A 20,154-nucleotide genomic window follows, 5' to 3' on the forward strand; every position below is an offset into this window, starting at 1 on the left:
TGAGGGCCTTTCATTGGCTTCCGCTGGTCCCGCCCTCATAACCTCTGCCCTCCTACCGGCCTGTCTGATTGGCTGATTGTATCCCGCAGGCGCCTTATTGGCTCTTATCCTCTCCCTCTGCTGCACTGGTCTCCATCTCCCAGCAGTAGGCGCAGCCATGAATCCGTTATTCGGTCCTAATCTCTTTCTCCTACAGCAGGAGCAGCAGGGCTTGCCCGGGCCGCTGGGGGAACCCCTGGGAGGTGACCACTTTGCCGGGGGAGGGGACCTGCCCCCGCCTCCGCTTGCCTCGGCGGGTCCCGCTGCCTATTCGCCTCCCGGGCCTGGTCCGGCGCCCCCTGCAGCCATGGCTCTCCGCAACGACCTGGGCTCCAACATCAATGTACTCAAGACCCTGAACCTCCGATTTCGCTGCTTCCTAGCCAAGGTACACGAGCTAGAGCGCCGGAACCGGCTGCTGGAGAAGCAGCTGCAGCAGGCTCTGGAGGAGGGTAAGCAGGGCAGGCGGGGCCTGGCCCGCCGCGACCAGGCGGTACAGACCGGCTTCATCAGCCCGATCCGGCCCCTGGGGCTGCCCCTGAGCTCCCGGCCGGCTGCTGTGTGCCCCCCGTCAGCGCGGTTGCTGGGCTCCCCCGCCCGCTCGCCAGCCGGACCCCTCGCATCCTCTGCGGCCTGCCACACATCATCCTCCACCTCCACCTCTACCTCCACCTCCTTCTCCTCGTCGACCCGTTTCATGCCCGGCACTATCTGGTCCTTCTCACACGCCCGCCGGCTTGGACCGGGACTGGAACCCACGCTGGTACAAGGGCCTGGCCTGTCGTGGGTACACCCCGACGGGGTGGGCGTTCAGATCGACACCATCACCCCTGAGATACGTGCACTGTACAACGTGCTGGCCAAAGTGAAGCGGGAGCGGGACGAATACAAGCGGAGGTAGGGATCTGAAAAGTAGGGACAGGGTTCACGACATGCCACATATAGACACGAAAGGGCAGGGAGTTGGGGGGGGGGGTGTCCCAGACCCGGGAACTGGGGGCCCAACAGTCATGGCAACAAGAGTGAAGTTCCTGCTGTGAGAGCGAGGAGCTTGGAAGGAATTGGATGCAGGGGCTGCAGTCCACAGACAGTTCCCATCAGACTCCTGACTAGAAGCATTCTAGAAGGACCTTGGGATCTGCTACTTTTCTTCCTTCTGGCACGTCTCCCTGTCTCATGCAGGCTGCAGTGTTTGCATGACTCTGCTAACTGTGGGGTGTTGTGTTGTCTGAAAGGGAGACAGAGCCGAGAGAGCTTCACCTCTGTGGGTCTTGTCTGGACAGCCTCAGACCTTGGGACAGTTTCAGAATATAAACTCCACACTTGAGGCGAGGGATGTAGTTTTAATTTTGGAGGTAGATTAAGTGAAACCGGAAGGTGGTAGTGAGGAAGGGATCATCTGCCCAGGACTTTTCCCATAAGGCAAAACCAGGTCTCACCTTGGTTCCGTATGAGAGATTCAGGGGCTCCAGAGCCTAAAGGCATTGATTGCTTGGACCAAACAGACAGGAAAAGAGAGAAGGAAGGGGCACAGACTGTCCTAGGACAAGAAGGGATGGCTGTCGTCATAGGGCTGGTAGAGAGGTCATCTCAGAAGAATCGGGAACAGAGAGCCAGCAGGGGGATGGAATAAAAAAAAGTTGGGAACATGGGCACACCCTACAGTAATAAGGGTGTCTCAGGGCCAGCCCAGTGTATTCAGAGGGTAAAGGTTTGGCTTTCAGAGAGGAACCCCGCCCCCAACAGGTTAGTACAAGAGTTAGGAGGAAGGGATGTCACATTGGAATGTTGACTGTATACCAGGAGGATTCACTAGGTGGCTGGTAACCAGGCCATAGGACGGGATCACAGGCAGAGCGAGTGCTTGGAAGACTGACCAGGCTGTGACTGAGGAGGAAGGAGATGGCAGCTAGAGAGACCTAGGCTTATCCAGTTTCTTATCTAATATGACCCTTTTGGGGTTAGCCTGCACTACTTGTGCAGGCCAGCGTGGCAGGGATTGTTCTTGGTCAGCTGTGTGTGGGGACCATCTGGAGGCCCTGAGAACACTGTGCTGGGTCTGGGATGGCCTTCAGGGCTTGGTAACCTGTGAGCATCCACCCAGTTACACGCAGCAGCAGGCTCTCTGAAGTTCAGCCCTCACGCTGGTGTCCATGACTTTGACTCGTCTTTGGTCTTTTAGTTGCCCCAGCATCTAAGTACCACCCAGAACTAGGCTGTGCCTGCCTCTGCCCCCGTAGAGCTTAACCCAGAATGGAACACTGGTATTTCTGGGGTTCTGCCATCATCCTAGGAACAGCTGCTCTTCCCCAGGGCAGCTTTTAAAACAGAGGGTGTTTGTCCTTGGTGCAGCTGTTCAGGGCAGCAGAGTTATCCCTTGGGGACTGACTGTCTCATCGCCCTGCAGCACATTGCTTAGACGAGCAGGGCCCCGTGGCTACACTTGCGAGGTATGCGACAGCCTTCTGCCCCGAGCCCCTGCCTTCCTTCGGGGCTCATTATAGCAACACTGGGCTCCGCATCTTCAGCCTGGACAGCTTGGGGAGCTCGAGTTCTAGACAGGGCAGGCGGGAAGCCTCACCCCAAGTCCTGTTTTTACCTCCTCTGCCTGTGTGTCCTTTTCCTGGGGTTCAGTTTTTCCAAGACAAGAGGAGACCCTCACTTTTTCTCTTTAACGCAGAGATAGGGTTTATTTGCAAGTGAGGCCTCTGGTAAATGCAGGATGTACAGAAATTGCCCAAATTCTACCCAAGTTATGGGAACCTTGCAAAAAAAGAAAGAAAGAAAAAGGCAAGAGTTGGATGGCCGTCTGACTGCACGCATTTGTGTCTGGGTGGAGAGCAAGGAGAACCCTCCTGAGCGCCCAGATGAGTCGTTTTCAGATCTCTCCTGTGTGGTCCAGCTCATTACTCAGCATCCTGCCTAACGCTCACATATCTTACTTGGATTTATTGAGTTCCTTATTAAATAGGATTTCTGGCGCTCCCTGATGGGTCTTGGCCAGGGTTTTAACTTCTTGTCAGTCCGGTGGGCTTCCTCCAGAGACGCACAGACTCTGGGCGCATGGGAGGCCCCTTCCCATACCTGCATGTTATAGATGAAGAAACCGAGGCCCAGCAAAGATGAAGGTCTCATCTAAGAAAGTGTATGGCATAAGGCTGTCAGTCTGTCATCGCTAGGACGAAAGCAGAAGCAGATGAGGGCTGGCGGGGAAGGGGATAGGAGCTGAGGGAGGCCAAGAGCTGAGCCGCATGGTCAGCAGGGTGGTACTGGGCTGGCCGCCTCTTCCCCCAGCCAGCTGGGAGGGGCAGCTGCTGCGGAGTTATTATTAGGGACACTGCAGTGCGGCTGTGGCTGTGAGAGCGGAGACATGGAACCTGAGAGGGTGAGGGGCAGGGAGAGGAGTGAAGGGCCACAGACTGCAGAGGCTCTCCTCCGCTGCTTCCTTCCCTATCTTATGCTGAGCCTTCTCCTTCAGCTCCCTTGCCCTCCTTTCTGAGGCCAGAAGGATTCTATGCGGAAAACAGCCGGAAGTGATGAGCTCACGCACTGAGGCTTAGCCCAGCCACTGACTCAGCCAACCTCGGGTTCTAAATCTACAGAGCCAAACCCCGCCCCACCTTCCATCTCTATGACAGGATGGAACGTGCACTTAGCCCTGGGTAATGCCCCGCAGACTCTGCCCCATGGCAAGTGTGTCTTCCAAGCTCCTGTTGATCTCTGGTTTGAACCCAGGCTTGAGAGATGCTATGCTGTTTATGGGGGCCTTCGTACCCTCTGGTTCCCTGCCCCTTGGGTGTGACTACTTAGCCACCCCTAGCTTCTGATAGCCACTTCTTTCACACTGCTGGGAGGACATCACGCCAGCCCTGTGACCTTCTTGTAGCTCACTTCAAGGGGCTGGGTGGGGAAAGACTTTGTCCCCCACAAGACTGCTGAGCATCTCTTGATCCCGCCTATGTCCTGCAGATGCTTCACAGGTTTAAGTGGTACCCAGGAGGCAGGGCAGCAGGCTAGCAAGCTCTGTTCTGTGCGGGCAGGAGCGGGAGACCAGATCTGTGCCACTGAAGGTGGGAGACTGGGCTGAGGCGGGGGACGTGGTAGACTGGTGTGGGCAGGAGGAGGGGGGATGAGTCCAGCCAGGCAGCTGGTGGAACTGGGCCCACGTGGGGATGGGTACTGCAGAGAGCCAAAGTGGTGGCAGTTGTTCTTAAATATAGTTCCTGGTACACGGTCCGGAGGTTCTGGCCAGACAGTTGGTGAGCTCGGCCCTTGCCAGGAAGTATGGAGCCACCCAGCAGCTGCAGCTGTCCACTGGCTGGTGGCCCATGTATTCTCGTCTCCACGAATTCCCATCCAGGAAGCTAGACTGGGGTCTGATCTGGGCCTGGGGTGGGGGGACAGGAGCTGGAGTGGCAGGAGGGACTCCAGGTCTGTTCTCTCCCCCTTCCCCATGTCTGTCAGGTGGGAAGAGGAGTACACAGTGCGGATCCAGCTGCAGGAGCGAGTAAACGAGCTCCAGGAGGTGAGGGCGGCCACCCCGCAGCCCCTGCTTCCCCACAGCCCCTGCTTCCCCGCAGCACCACTGAGCCTGAGCCCTGCCCCTCCCATACTTTCCCACATTGACATCGTGCCCCCCGTTTCCTCCTGGCTGTAGGAGGCCCAAGAGGCTGATGCCTGCCAAGAGGAGCTGGCCATGAAGGTGGAACAGCTGAAAGCCGAGCTGGTGGTCTTCAAGGGCCTCATGAGTAATGTGAGTGCAGACTTGCCTCTCGGCTCTCAGGGACCCTCCAGTGGCCTGCCACCCCTGCCCGTCGGTGGTTGGTGTCCCCGTGTGCAAACCTTCTCCCCTCACTTTCCCACCCTTTCGGGGTTCTGCTCTTTGTCACTGTCTTCTTCCAGCAGACAAAGAAGCTGTTGTCGCGTCACAAGCAGGGTGGGTGGCCTCGCTGTTACAAGAGGTTGTTAAGGAGTTAATGAAAGCACAACTCTGCGTTCTCTGGTGGCTCATACCTGTAACCCTAGCACTTGAGAGGTGGAGACAGAACTGTCAGAAGGATGAGGGGTTCAAGGCCAGCATCAAAGCAGAACAAAAGAATATGCACAAATCTGGAGCCAGCTGCCTAGGCTCCTTTCCAAGTTCTGCCACTTGCTAGTTCTGTGGCCCTTAGTCTCCTCCTCCTCCTTCCCTGTACCTCCTCTCTGGCCTCATCTGAGGAATGGAAAGCAGAAGGAAAGACTGTTCAGGGTTACCTTGATGAGGATAGTGCCCTGGCTGGTGCTCAGATGAGTGTCATCTGCCAGTACTTTCTCCACTCTTTTTTGTTTTGTTTTGTTTGAGACAGGGTTTCTCTGTATAATAGCCCTGGCTGTCCTGGAACTCGCTCTATAGACCAGGCTGGCCTCGAACTCACAGAGATCTGCTTGTCTTTGTACTGGGATTAAAGGTGTGCATACCACCTGGCTGTCACTCTTACCCCAGTGGTGTCTTTCATCTGTGGGAGCTTATGTTTCTGTAGGAGAGAAAACCGTGGTTGGTTCAAGGGGAGGCCCCACTCATCCCAGCCTCAGCCTAGCCCTCCCATGTCTGTACTGCCTTGGGGGCTATTATCATGAGCTGCCCTGTGGACATGCACGGTGTAGGATGGGTCCCTGGGGTCAGGGACTTTGTGGAGGAGGGGGCAGTGGTGTACCACAAAGGACAAAGATCCTGCTGAGGTCTTATCTGTCCCGACTGAGGGTGCTGAGCATCTCCTCACACTTCCTTCCCTGTGTTCCTGGTACAGAACCTGACAGAGCTGGACACCAAGATCCAGGAAAAGGCCATGAAGGTCGACATGGACATCTGTCGCCGAATCGACATCACGGCCAAGCTATGTGACTTGGCTCAGCAGCGCAACTGTGAGGATATGATCCAGATGTTCCAGGTGAGAGGCCTGAAGGCCACGGCTCCTAGGGGCTGGGCAGGCAGAGAGGCCTCTGTCAAAGCTGGCCTGAATCTCAGGCCCTGCTACCCTTCACCGCTGGGACACATCTTGGCCCCTGGGGCCCTTGGTGGGGACTAGGTTGGGGGGCAAGGGACAGCCTCAGGAGAGAGATTTCGGAAGCCGTCTCTAACGCCATCTCCCCCTCCCCCCTCCTCTGTCTGCTTCTCTCCTCTCTGTTCCTCTCATCTTTTCTCTTGCTTTCTCCATAGAAGAAGCTGGTTAGTGTGAACTCACGCAAGCTTATTGTCCTGGTCCCGTCTCTAAGCCGCCCCACCCTGAGTTTTGAACCACTAGGCTCTTCAGCTAGATGTCTTCTTTCTGCTTTCCCTGCTCCTCCCGTTTTTAGTCTCCTCCTCGTTGGTTTTTCTTCCCTTTCCTTCACCCACTGGCCCTTCGGATCTGGATGTGATTCAAGTTCTCCGTAGTAAACCTCAGCATTTTCCTCGAAACCCAGACTGTTTTCCCTGGAGTCCTTTCATGAGAAAGACTGCAAAACTAAGCAAACCCAATTCCTCTAGTCATTAAACCCCTCTTCTCTTTTTGTAAAGACTTACTGTATGTGTATGGGTCTTTCCCCTCCATGTCTGTGCACCAGGGGAGTGCCTAGTGCCCCAGGATGCCAGAAGAGGGCAGTGGATCCCTTGGAACTGGAGTTATGGAGGGCTCTGAGCCGCCATGTGGCTGCTGGGAATTGAACCTGGGTCCTCTGGAAGAGCATCCAGTGCTCGTAACTGCTGAGCCATCTCTCCAGCCCCCATTAAACACAATGTAGTCACCACAAGCCATTTCTCTCCTTAGCTTACTGCTCTGTTCTGTTTCTCCTTCCTTCTTTGTCCGCAGCCCTGCCCTGTCTGTGTGTGTCTGTCCATGTCTCGGTGACTGTCCTGTTTCTGTTCCTGTCATGTAACTGTGTGTCTTCTCTGTCTGCCCCTCCCTTCCTGCTGGTCCTGCGCCACCCTGCGGCCTCCCTGCCCACCCTCTCCTCATGCACCCGGCCTCGCCTCTGTAGTCTCTACACTTGTCTCCCATCAAGGTCCCGTCCATGGGGGGGCGGAAGCGGGAGCGCAAGGCCGCTGTGGAGGAGGACACCTCCCTGTCGGAGAGTGATGGGCCCCCCCGCCAGCCCGAGGGGGACGAGGAGGAGAGCACAGCCCTCAGCATCAACGAGGAGATGCAGCGCATGCTCAGCCAGCTGTGAGTCCCGCAGGGCCATCCCAGCTGCCCACACCAGAAGTTGCCCTCATCACATATACCCCAGGCCCCTCCCAGGCCCCTGAAGCCAGCCGGCAGGTCCATCCCAGCTGCCCTTACCAGATGTCCCCAGTCCCCCGAGGCCGGAGCTCCCCTAGTGCCCTGTGCCCGCCTGCTCAGAGGCCCCAGTGCCCTTGACACCCAGGTTCCCTGTCTCTAGGAGGGAGTATGATTTTGAGGACGACTGTGACAGCCTGACTTGGGAGGAGACTGAGGAGACCTTGCTGCTTTGGGAGGATTTCTCAGGCTATGCCATGGCAGCCACAGAGGCCCAGGGAGAGGTAACCTCCTCCCCTACTGGCCTTAGGCCCCTCAGGCTCTGCCTCTGTGTCCTGCCACATTGTCTCCCTCCCTGCCTCGCCTCATGCCATGTCCCCAGTGTGGCTTTCCTCTTCCCTTGGCTCCTCCCCACTCCCCTCTGTATCCTTCTCTCTCTTCTTTTCCTCTAACCAGACTTTCTCTCTTCCCTCCTTGGCCCATGGAATGCCCCGCTCCTGTCCCTCCCTGGCTGGCTGCCCCCCACTTCTCTTTCTCCAGCAGCAGCAGGAAGATAGTCTGGAGAAGGTGATTAAGGATACTGAATCCCTGTTCAAAACCCGGGAGAAGGAATATCAAGAGACCATTGACCAGATAGAGGTAAGGGTGTCGGCAGTGGGGGCTCCGTTCCTGGGACTCACAAGCCAGGCTGTAGGTGTGCTGCTGGCCTCCTCCCTGCTAGACCCCACAACCAGGACCCCCCCACTGCTGACAGGCGGCGTGCAAACCCCCCGTTGTGGTAGTTCTGCTGGATCCTTGAGACCTCAGGCTCTAGAGGCAGATAGATGTGGGTTCAAGTCTTGGCTCCATCACCACTTGGAACAGATCTTTTGTTTTCCTTCCTTCTTTTCTGATCACTTTACACTTATGTATGTATGTGTTTGCCAGTGGGTGTGTGTGGAGGTCAGAGGAGGAGACATCTTGAGGAAGTGAGTTCTCTCCTTCTACCGTGTGGGTCTCAGGGATCAAGTTTAGGTTGTCAGACTTGGTGGCTTATGCCTTTACCTGCTGAGCCATCACTCACCAGCCCCTTATTCTTTCTTAATTTTGGGGCGGGCTGTGATAGGGTTTCTCTGTTGTTCTGGCTGTCCTTGAACTCCCTCTGCAGACCAGGCTGACCTTGAACTCAGTGATCCACCTGCCTCTGCCTCCTGGGTCTGGGATTAAAGGTGTGCACCCCCACTCCTGGCTCCCTTGTTCTTTTTGAGTACCTGTTTCATTATTTATGTATTTATTTATAAGTTCTTGTCTTGTAGTCTAGGTTGGTCTCGAACTCCTGGTCCTTCTGCCCCAAATCCCCATTTGCTAGGATTATGGGTGTGAGCTACAACATTTCAGCTTTGCAATGTGTGTGTGGGGGGGGCATGCATATGTGCACACATATGCGTGTGGAGAGCAGAAGACAAACCTAATGTTGTGCTTTAGGTGTGGTTAGCTTTTTTTTTTTTTAATTTTATTGAGAAAAAGAAAAAAAAGTTTCAGCCTCCTCCCAGCCTCCCATTTCCCTCCCCCACCTCCCACCCTTCTTCCCCTCCCCCCACTTCTCTCCCCCTCCCTCTCCAGTCCAAAGAGCAGTCAGGATTCCCTGCCCTGTGGTAAGTCCTAGGTCCTCCCCCCTCCGTCCATATCTAGGAAGGTGAACATCCAAACTGGCCAGGCTCCCACAAAGCCAGAACATGAAGTAGGATCAAAACCCCCCGTGCCATTGTCCTTTTTTTGTTTAAGATTTATTTATTATGTATACAGTTCTGCCTGCATGTATGGCCGCAGGCCAGAAGAGGGCGCCAGATCTCACTATAGGTGGTTCGGAGCCACCATGTGGTTGCCTGGAACTGAACTAGGACCCCTGAAAGAGCAGCCAGTGCTCTTAACCTCTTAAGTTGTCTCTCCAGCCCAGGTGCGGTTCACTTTAAAAGACAAAAAAAAAAATTGAGATGGTCTCTTGCTGGTCTGGAACTTCCCGAGTAGGCTATGCAGGCTGGCTAGGGAGCTCTAGACTCTAGACTCCACCTGTCTGTGCCTCCTGCAGGATTACAGTGTGCATTGCACTGTCTAGCTTTTCTCATACAGGCTTTGGATCCACTCAGGCTCATCAGATAAGCGCTTTGTTGGGTGAGGTGTACTAGCTAGCCAGCTCTTGTTCCTCTTTAGTTCTTTGATACAGGCTCTCACATGCATGCGTGCACACACTTGTTCTCTCTCTCCTCTTTTCTAAGTGTCTTTTTTTATTACTGTGTGTGTGTGTGTGTGTGTGTGTGTGTGTGCCCGCGCGCGCACCCCTGGAGGTCAGAAGAAGGCCTCAGCCCCCCTGGAGCTGGAGTTCACAGGTGACCGCGAGCCTGGCATGGGCGCTGGCAAACAAATTTAGGTCCTCTGCAAGAGCAGGGAGTACTCTTCACTACTGAGCCACCTTTCTAGGTTCCCATACAGGGTCTTTCTGTGCTGCCAAGCTGGCATCAAACTGGAGGCAATTCTCCTGCCTCAGCCTGCTGAGTGCAGGAGTTACAGACGCTTGCTGCCATGCTGAGCTTGGGCCTGCCTCTTGATTTGTCAGATGGAGATGGATGTCTCTCCCTGCAGGCTGGGTTATTAGGACGATCAGATAGAGTGAGACACGTGGCACATAGGGCAGGGTCTGGCAGCCTGGTGTGTCGCACTGCACTGTTTACTGGGAACACCCTAAGTCCTGTACTGCTCAGAGGATCTCCTGCTCAGCCTTGAGCTCCTGGGGGAATCTCTCTTTTGGTCTTGAGCCTTGGGGAGTCCTTTATAAATGGTGATAGAGTAGGGGTTGGACTGGCCTGCTGAGGTAGGTTTGTAGAGAGGAGGTCCCTGGCAGAGGAGCCTCGGGTGGGGCTTCTCTATGAATGAGGCTGGAGACTTGTGCGTCCAGCCTCCGTGGAGGTCCTCTGGGGCATTCCCATGCCTATAGGGTGCCTTCTGAGAATGAACTTTGGAAGGTGCTTTCCTGTGTTCTCATGTCCCAGCGCATGTCAAATGGTCGTACTCTTCTAAGCAAACCCAGGGAAATTCTGAGTTTCAGAGGCCCAGCCAGTGTTCTGCCCCTAGCTGAGGTTTGTGTGGGGACAGGTTACTCCTGTATACTCCTCCTACTGCCTGCCTCCTCCTTCCCCTTCCCTGCCCTCCCTCCCTGACTTATGCCAACCTTTTCAGGATTCCAGGCCTTCAGCCAGGTAGGGCTCTGAGCACAGTGACTGGGGCTGCCCTTGGGCCACAGATGCCTAGTTGTCAACATGACCTGGTGAGACAAACAAGAGCCTCCTGGGCTGGGACTCTAACCGTGTGAAGCCCTGAGTTTAATCCCAGCACCACATGGAACCGGATGTGGTAGTGCGAGCCTGTAGTCCAAGCATTTGGGAGGCAGGGGCGTGACCAGAGGTCCACACGCATCATCCTCAGCTACGTAACAAGTCTGAGGCCAGCCTGGGCTACATAATCCTTGTCTTAGAAAAAAAAAATCTGAAGGGGAAACATGGATCTGGAGCTGTTTCTAAGCTGTGGGACTTCTGTCCTCTCCTGGAAGAAAGGTGAAGAAAGCTCACTTGGTGGCTTTGAGGCAGGGCTGCTCCTGGGGTATCTGTAGTAGCTTATCTTTGTGACCCTTGATCCCTGTTACTGAGGAAGAGCAGCCCGGTTACTGGATGGTAAACTCATGATAGGTTGGAGTTTTTTCCCATGGCCCTGGCTCCTCCCATCTCTCCCATCTACCTCCACTGCTCTGATCTCCCACGCTGAGTCTGGACTTGCGGGGTGTGTGCGTGCGTGCGTATGTGTGTGTGCGTGTGTGTGTATGTGTGCGTATGTGTGTGCGTGTGTGTGCGTATGTGCATGTGTGTGTGCGTGTGTGTGTATGTGTGTGCGTGTGTGTGCGCGTGTGTGTGTATGTGTGTGCGCGCATATGTGTGTGTGCGTGTGTGTGTGTATGTGTGCGTATGTGTGTGCGTGTGCGTATGTGTGTGCGTGTGTGTGCGCGCGTATGTGTGTGTGTGTATGTGTGCGTATGTGTGTGCATGTGTGTGCGCGCGTATGTGTGTGTGCGTGTGTGTGTGACCTGTTGAAGACGTCCTCTGTAATATGCATCTCCCCCTTCAGTGTTTAAATTAGGGTGAAGTGTGGACTCACAGAGGCCGTTGTTGGTAGTGCTGCCTGGGTGTTGAGAGGCCATTTGTGTTTCACTTCCGTTGCCTAGAAGAATGGGTTCTAGCCTTGTCCCCTGCAGTCTTCCTGGGGAAGGAGGGAGAGAGAGAACGTGCGTGCATGCACGCGTGTGTACAGGGCAGCTGACCTCTGACCTGGAGTATCGTATTTTCCTCACTGGTACACAGACTCCTGTGGGAACAAGCACGCCTTTCAAGCCAGCTGTCCACTAGATGACCCAGAATGCCAGTGTCCTGGCTGCCCCTTTGTCTGCTCCTGTGCCTCGTTTCCTTCTTTCTGCCCATTCCCACCCTCTGGCCCGTTTGCATTTGTTGCGGGTGGCTTCCCCACTCCTTATTCGCATGCCTTCCTTTGGCTCCCAGGCAGCCAAGCAAATCACCCCATGGTGTTCGGGCCTACCCTTCTGGCCCCTGGCCTTTGCACACAAAACAAAGAGAGGCAGCAGATTTGTCTCTGGCCTAGATTCTTTTCCTCCTCAGCCCACTTTTCCTCTGCCTCCAACATTGGCTGCTGAGGCAGCTCTGGGAGGAAGATTTTTCTTGGTGCAGGTATCCCATTTCTTCCACGCGAAACTTCTGAAATCAAGATAGATCTTGTAACCACTCAGTGTGGATGTCTCTCCTGTTGTGGGGGAGTGGGTTATGAGTGAGAAACAAAATGGACTGAACTCTCTCAACACAAGCTAGCCTTGCTCCACTGCGGTGACTCTGGGCCACTCCACAGTGAATTAGCGCTAACGGAGGCAACTCCTCTCCAGAGGTACATCTCCTGACTCTTTTGTTTTTTGAGACAGCCTCTCCTGTGGTTCAAGCTGGCCTCAAACTTGCTATAGACCAGGCTGATCCTCAACTTCTGATCCTCCTGCCTCCACCTCCCTAGCTGGGATTGCAGACACATGTCACCAGGTCCAGTTTAATGTGCTGGGGACCAAACCTTTGGTTTTGTTGCGTGAAAGGCAAGCACACTGCCAACTGAGCTACTCTGCAAGCCTCTCCACACCTATAAATGCTTTTTTAAAAATTAAATTTATTATATGTCCATGTCCACATGCCATGGTGCATGTGTGGAGGTCAGAGAGCAATATGGCCTTCGTTCTGTCCTTCTACCCTATGGGTCCCTGGTATCAAATTCAGATTGCCAGGCCTGTGCAGCAGGTGCCTTATCCACTGAGCGTCTGGCTATTCCTGTCCCGTGTCCCCGCCATCCCCAGTATTTTCTTTCTTTGGTTTTAGTTTGTTTGTTTGTTTTGGTTTTTCAAGACAGGGTTTCTCTGTGTAACAGCTAAGGCTGTCCTGAAACTAGCTCTGTAGACCAGGCTGACCTCACACTTGCAGAGATCTGCCTGCCTCTGCCTCCCTAGTGCTGGGCTTAAAGGCATGCTCCACCACCATGCTCAGCTTCTTTCCCCTTTTTGAGACCAGGTTTTACTATTTAGTCTTAGGTTTACATGAAACTGTCCTTGAAATCAAGGTCCTCCTGCCTTGGCTGCCGAGGGTGGAGCTATGGACATGCTCACTGTGCTATGTTCTTATTGCTCCCTTAGAAAGAACTGAGGCATCTGACTCTGGGAGTGGGAGAGAGAGTAGAGATCCCCGGGAAAGGGGTGAGCGTGGAGCACCCGTCCCGCGTGCCTGTGCCTTCGCCTAGCCAGAGTGAAGGTCTGGAGTTAGATTGCCAGTAGCTGCCCCACCCCGCAGGTGGGAAGACAGGCAGTTGTGGTGTACTGGATGCTTTCTGCCACCTGTGTGACTGCTCCATCCAGGGGCCCAGCTGGTGCTCTAATCCCGTCTGCCCTGGGCTCGCTAACCTCCTCATCCCGCCCTGCCCTACTTGACTGCAGCTGGAGCTGGCCACAGCCAAAAATGACATGAACCGCCACCTGCATGAGTACATGGAGATGTGCAGCATGAAGCGGGGCCTGGATGTTCAGATGGAGACCTGCCGCCGGCTCATCACACAGTCGGGGGACCGGTAAGGAGCTGCCCTGATGACCTGTGGGCAGTGACTGGGTCACCTGTAGGCGTGGCCCGGATTGATAGCTTCCTCTCCCTGCTCTGGTGGTCAGATGAAGCCTACCAGTGCCCCAACTCTGAGTGTCTGAGAGCCAAAACCTGGCCAGGAAGGAAGAGATACAGAGGCAGGTTTTTCTGCAAAGCCAAAATCATGATTTGTGTACTTGACCTTATGTACAAGTAAATTTGGGTTTGGGAGATATAGCTCAGTTGTAGAGTACTTATGTAGCCTGTCTGAGGCCTTGTGCATGCACACACACACACACACACACAGAGAGAGAGAGAGAGAGAGAGAGAGAGAGAGAGAGAGAGAGAGAGACTTAAAAAAATATGGAAGCTGGAGAGGGGTCACTGGTTAAGAGCACTGACTCCTCTTTCAGAGGACTTGGGTTCAGTTCCCAACATCCACATGACACTCACAGCTGTCAGTAACTCCAGTTCCAGGCAGGACTTCTGACACCTTCACACAGACATTCATGTAGGCCAACACCAATGAACACAAAAATAAATTCTATAAAAAATAAATCTCCCTCCATCAATTATCACATGTACTCACTCATAGGTGGTTTTTAAACATAAAGCAAAGAAAAACCAGCCTACAAACCACAATCCCAGAGAATTTAGACAACAATGAGGACACTAAGAGAGACTTCTTACAAAGATCTAATCTACATGGGAAGTAGAAAAAGGCAAGATCTCCTGAGTATATTGGGAGCATGGGGACCTTGGGGGAGGGTTGAAGGGGAGCAGAGAAAAATGTAGAGCTCAATAAAAAGAAAAGAAAAATAAATCTGTAACTCAGACATGGTGGCCCACGTCTGCAGTCCCAGTCTTGGAAGGTTGAGGCAGAAAGATTGTCAAGAGGCTGACCTGGACCACAGTAGCAAAACCTTGTCTCAAACAAAAGGAAACAAAAAGCAACAGTAACGATCAGGCTTACCCTACGGAACCACAGTCAGGCAGGTGTGGTAGTGCATAGGTGTCCCAGGCAGGTGGATTGCCACAAGTACTAGGCCAGTCTCCCCTCTATATAGAGTTCCAGGCCAGCAAGGGATGGATACTGAGACCCTGTCTCAGAGAAATCAAAAACCCCAGCCCACTCCCTCGAATTCCACTAAGCATGGCACAGTGTGTGTGCTTACTGGGTTCAGTGGCCTTTGCTTGTCACCCCAGCTACTTTGGAGGCAAAAGAATTGCTTGCACCCAGGAGTTTGGGTTCAGCCTTGGCAAAAGTGAGATATCTGTGTGTGTCCCCCCCCCCCCCCCCCATTACAAGAGGCTGGGCACTAGTGTCAGTAAGTATGGGCTCCGGGCTGTGTTCTGAGACTTTTCTGATCTCCAAGTCTCTCAGAGCCTCTAAGAGGGGAGTTGTTCCCCATCAAGCTGAATAGGGACCAGTCTTCTTACCCCGCTTCCCTGCTTCCCTGCCTGGCATCCAGCTGCTGCCTCCCAAATGATAAGGCCATGAGCCGGAGAGCGTGCAAGCCTCCTTAGGCTTCCTGCATGCTCCAAGGTGACATCTGCTGTTTTTTTCTAGAAAGTCTCCTGCTTTCACTGCGGTCCCGATTAGCGACCCGCCGCCACCGCCAAGCGAAACTGAGGACTCCGATCGCGATGTCTCATCTGATAGCTCCATGAGATAGGGGTCACTGCCTGACTCCCCAGAGCTCACTGAGGCAGGGGTGGGGTGTGCAGAGGACTGTTTTGTGCTGCTGCATGAAGCCTGGCCCTGAGCTGTCTCCTCCCCAGGGTTCCCGGGGTGTCTGGAGCTAGGCTTGACCCCACCCTTCCTGGACAGCTCTCCTCAGTGGGGACACTGCTGCCTTCACTTGTGGCTGTCTACTTGTCCATCTTTGAAATGCTGCCAGACCACTTGTGATCCTCCCTTCCCCATTTTGTAAGGAATGCGATTCTGGGACCTGCCTGTTCTCCTGGGGCATCTTGGACTTTGGTACTGGTGCTAACTGGCCCAGGCACTTTCGTGAAGCAGGTTCATCTGGGAGTTGCTGAGGGCTCGTGCATCCTGTACATCTGGAGGAGGCTCTACTTTACCAGTAAGGCCTCAGAGGGAGGCAGGGCACCTGGCCTTGGGAAGTGCCTGAGCTGAGAGGGGGTCCAGGAGGCAGACTCTGCTCAGAGGCGAAGGTGAAGCCCGGCCTGGCCTGCGCACACACCTTCTCTCTAGGGATCAGCTGAGGGAGGGTCTCACAAAACCCACAGATCAAGACGTTCTTGACCTTGGAAAGCAGGGGACAGTCAGGATGTCTCGGGAGAGGCCGTGGAATCTTCATCTAATGAAGGATATTTATTGAGCACTTCGTGTTGCTGTTTTAAGCACTTTGATTTTTTGAGACAAGGTTTTTGCTAACAGCACAGGATGCCCTTGAACTCAGAGATTCTCCTGCCTCCGCCACTCCAGTGCTGGGATTGTTGGGATTAAAGGTGTGGGCCACCATTGTCCCAGAGGCCTGATGTTGAGATCTTCATTAAAGGAAACGAGGTGCTAGATATAAGCCACTCACTGCCTTAGAACCAAAGCACCCTCAAGTGCCCACCAGGGGGCGTCATGAGACTCCTGGCGAATATCCAGCTCAGCTGTGTCAGGCTCCCCTGACGGATACATTCTTACTGTATTGGGCACCCTTCCAATTTCGCCTAATCTGTCTGGAGAGCCAGGTACAACTGACCTTTGCTGATAAAAGGCACACACAGCCCTGAAACTCAGGCCAGACCCTACCCTATGGTTCCATTGTCAAGCCCTACCCATAACTGTGCCAGACACCTCAGGAAGGGCCACCTGGGCTGGCTATGACAAGTGACAGCCATATGCACAAATAAGACTGAAACTTTCCCAACATTGCTTCCCTCCCCCGACCCTGTATTTAGAACACCAAAGGAAGAGGGGTGCAATGAACTTTATTGATGGTATTCAAGAGAGTAGGGCTCCCTAAGCCCCCTCCTGCTATTCTGGGGGTCTGGGATGGAAACTGTGAGGGAGATGCTCAGTGTTAAGGGTTAGTTAGGCCAGGGACTGCTCAGCAGCCGAGGACCTCTCTCTTGCTCTGTCCTTGCTGGGATGGGTGGTCCAGGGCGGGCTTCTTACTCCTTGGAGGCCATGTAGGCCATGAGGTCCACCACTCTGTTGCTGTAGCCGAATTCATTGTCGTACCTGGAGCACATTGGGAGGACAGTCAGTTAAGAGTTACTCTCTGGGCTGGCTACCAGGGGTGCCATTGCTTTGCCCAGTTTCTGATCCCCACATACCAGGAAATGAGCTTTACAAAGTTGTCATTGAGAGCAATGCCAGCCCCAGCATCGAAGGTGGAAGAGTGGGAGTCACTGTTAAAGTCACAGGAGACGACCTGGTCCTCAGTGTAGCCCAGGATGCCCTTTAGTGGGCCCTCGGATGCCTGCTTCACCACCTTCTTGATGTCATCATACTTGGCCTGTTGAGGGCAAAAATCAAGGTGACTACAAGCCCCAACCCCACCGCTACAGTCAGCGACAACCCCCGGCCCACGGCAGACATACAGCTTTCTCCAGGCGGCATGTCAGATCCACGACGGACACATTGGGGGTAGGAACGCGGAAGGCCATGCCCGTGAGCTTCCCGTTCAGCTCTGGGATGACTTTGCCCACAGCCTTGGCAGCGCCAGTGGACGCAGGGATGATGTTCTGGGCAGCACCACGGCCATCTCGCCACAGCTTCCCAGAGGGGCCATCCACAGTCTTCTGGGTGGCCGTGATGGCATGGACTGTTGTCTGGAAAACATGGAGTAAGTGAGGTCTTGCAGGGCACCCATAGAAGGCTCCACTGCCTGGAGAGTGAAACAAATGAACTATATACCATGAGTCCTTCCACGATGCCAAAGTTGTCATGGATGACCTTGGCCAAGGGGGCTAAGCAGTTGGTGGTGCAGGAAGCGTTGCTGACAATCTTGAGGGAATTGTCATACTTGTCATGGTTCACACCCATCACAAACATGGGGGCATCGGCAGAAGGGGCGGAGATGATGACCCTCTTGGCCCCACCCTTCAAGTGGGCCTGTGTAAGAGAAAGTTGGTTTCAGACCCGGTTCTTCCTAATTTTTAAGGCACCAAATTGCAGGGTTCCCCTCATCTCTAGCCTAGTAGGCACCTACCCCAGCCTTCTCCATGGTGGTGAAGACACCAGTAGACTCCACAACATACTCGGCACCGGCATCCCCCCATTTGATGTTGGCGGGATCTCGCTCTTGGAAGATGGTGATGGCCTTCCCGTTGATGACAAGCTTCCCATTCTCAGCCTTAACTGTGCCTTTGAACTTGCCATGGGTGGAGTCATACTGGAACATGTAGACCTGGGGAAACAAGCATGGGCATCAGGGACTGGTTCAGCAGACGGTTCCCCCCTCCCCCGTTACCTGCAGGAGCAGCACCCACCATGTAGTTGAGGTCGATGAAAGGGTCATTGATGGCAACAACGTCCACTTTGCCAGAAGTGAAGGCAGCCCTGGTAACTAGGCGTCCAATACGACCAAATCTGAGGCAAGAAAACAAGGGGAGTGTCAGGGGTCGCCAGCCAGCGCTGGGTCAACGGATGCCTACTGTGCGGCTCTAAGAACAAAGGCACGGCTCTTTCTATGGAGGTTCAGTACAGTATTGGAATATAAGAAGCAGGAAATTCAAGTTTTGTTTAGAATTTCCTTTAATAAAGCCCCACGAGGCCTAATTTTATCTTCCGTGAGCAGCTGAGGGCCGGTTGGGCTCTTACAGCACAGCCATAAAGTGGAGCTTTCTTTCCTGTCCAAGAGGTGAAATCAGGCTCAAAGCCTTGTCCCACCCCCCTCCTTACACCCCAGTCTGGGTACAAGCCTGGCACATGGCATTCATCACCCCCACTACCCAGCAGGCTCTGGGAAGTTTGTTCCAGCCTGGCCTGGCTTCAGGCTACACCCCTGGACAGGAAGGACTTGTGCACTCAGCATCATCAAGCTCAAAGGGCAAGGTTAAAGGTCAGAATGAACAGCACAGGGTCAGCCCACCTGCTTCCCCCAAGTCCCTCCTCCTAAAGGGAAAGAGACCGAGAAAACCACTGGGCTTTCCAACCCCTAATCCCAGCACCTGTCTTTGCTAGCTAAAAATCAGAAGCAGGAGCAACAGATGTGTGTAGGGGCCAACAGGGTGGAAGAGCCCAGACCCCAGACACAGAAAGGTCAGCCGGCTAAATTTAACCTCCGATTAGGGTGGAGTGGGGAGATCTGGTTTCTGGAGGATGGAATAGGGAGAAGGACAGGATCCCCAGGCTCAGAGACACCCAATCCGCTTAGTGACCTTTACAGTCTGGCCTATAGGGTTTGGGAAGTCGAGGTTATGGGGGGAAAGGGGCTGCCAGCTCTGGAGCCTTTTTCTGGTGGAAATTTTCTCTTCGGAACCACCATGACTCAGCCACCGCCTCCCCCCCCCCCCCCCCCCGCACTACGCCATCGCTACCACACCTTTGGAGCTGGGATAAGGACAAGCGGACCTAAGTCTGCTTAGATTCTCAGAGAACAATCTAGAAAATGCATCCTATGCCCGAGGAGAATCAGGCTACTTGGAGGCTAATAAGATGAGTCGGCTTGGGAGGCAGAGCTCTCCCGAGAGCACGGAAGCCTTGCATCACCTGGCTTACAGGATAGAGGTGACTCCACCCGGCAAGAGGGAGTGGGAAGGTTAGTCATAAGCTAGAAGGGAGGAAGGCCCGAGGATGGTTTCCTAACGGTGGTTCATTCATTTCCTTCCCGATTGCAACATGGCGGCGGCCAGTTACCCTAAGGGAAGCCAAGCCCTTGGGAGATGATGCGCCAAGAAGGGCGAACCTCACATCCCCGTGCTACCGAACGGGAGGAAGGGGGTGATGGGGGGGAGGGGCTCCCCTCAGACACGTGACTACTCAGGGCGCGAAAGTAAAGAAAGAAGCCCCAGCCAGGGGATTAGGGGATGGATCCTGAGCAGGCGTGCGCGTGGGGGGTGGGGTGGTCCTCCTAGTGAGGACTCTGGGCTGCTCAGCCCCCGCGAGGGCGGAGCCGGAGCCTTCGTCCGGTCAGATCGCTGACCTTGAGGTCTCCTTGGGTGCTAAGGCCACCTTTCCACCTCCCCACACTACTGCAAAGTCCCCGGGTCAGGTAGAACTGCGTACGCCACGGAGTGGGGTCCGGAGCCCCACCCTAGCCCAGCCCCGAACTCACCCGTTCACTCCGACCTTCACCATCGTGTCTCTGGAACGAGGCTGCGGGAGAAGAAAGTGAGATCAGCGTGGCCTGGTGCACCAGGCGACCTTCCCCCACCCGCCACCATTCCCGCCGCTCGCCCCATCACGTCTTCCTCCAGCCCCTGCAATGCGGAGCTCCGGCTCGGACAGCGGAGCTCGCACCTGCGCTCCCAGACCCGGACAGCGCGCACCCCCTTCCCGGTTTCCGACCGTCCCAGGCCTTTTGTGGCCCACTCCGCGGTTTTCACCTGGCACTGCACGAAAAGAAGCGGCTGTCTCTAGAACAGGGAGGAGCAGAGAGCACCGGGGAGGGCTGCAGTCAGTATTTATAGAGAGGAGCAGTGGGGGCGGGGGGAGATGATGACGCGCGCCCCGCCTCCCGCCCCGCTCAACCAGTCCCAGCACAAGGGCGCTGAGG

At 54.7% G+C, this 20,154-nt stretch overlaps 1 protein-coding gene across 11 annotated transcripts; it reads left to right on the forward strand.

Moving 5' to 3' along the window:
- Positions 1–156: 156 nt before the first annotated feature.
- On the forward strand, positions 157–16,004 carry Iffo1 (intermediate filament family orphan 1). Of its 11 annotated transcripts, none has more exons than XM_041643090.1 (10): positions 157–936; positions 4,504–4,564; positions 4,697–4,792; positions 5,826–5,966; positions 6,236–6,244; positions 7,036–7,220; positions 7,438–7,558; positions 7,815–7,913; positions 13,333–13,463; positions 15,042–16,004. In XM_041643090.1, the coding sequence occupies exons 1-10, from the start codon at positions 158–160 to the stop codon at positions 15,145–15,147; spliced, it is 1,728 nt and encodes a 575-aa protein (XP_041499024.1). In that variant the 5' UTR covers position 157; the 3' UTR covers positions 15,148–16,004. The 11 variants fall into 11 exon arrangements, with proteins under 11 accessions (XP_041499024.1, XP_041499051.1, XP_041499033.1 ...); XM_041643117.1 differs by having other exon boundaries at positions 15,046–16,004; XM_041643099.1 differs by having other exon boundaries at positions 7,818–7,913.
- Positions 16,005–20,154: the final 4,150 nt, after the last annotated feature.

Source organism: Microtus oregoni, unplaced genomic scaffold, assembly GCF_018167655.1.
Source record: "Microtus oregoni isolate MIOR12 unplaced genomic scaffold, Mior012 000002F_ref0000024, whole genome shotgun sequence".
NCBI classification, from domain to species: domain Eukaryota; kingdom Metazoa; phylum Chordata; class Mammalia; order Rodentia; family Cricetidae; genus Microtus; species Microtus oregoni.

Bases quoted from the DNA above. Each gene is read 5' to 3' on its own strand.
- Iffo1 (XM_041643090.1), top strand. From the start codon at position 158: ATGAATCCGTTATTCGGTCCTAATCTCTTTCTCCTACAGCAGGAGCAG. The intron at 4,793-5,825 runs GTGAGTGCAGAC...TTCCTGGTACAG, and splicing joins TCAAGGGCCTCATGAGTAAT to AACCTGACAGAGCTGGACAC. The intron at 7,221-7,437 runs GTGAGTCCCGCA...CCCTGTCTCTAG, and splicing joins CAGCGCATGCTCAGCCAGCT to GAGGGAGTATGATTTTGAGG.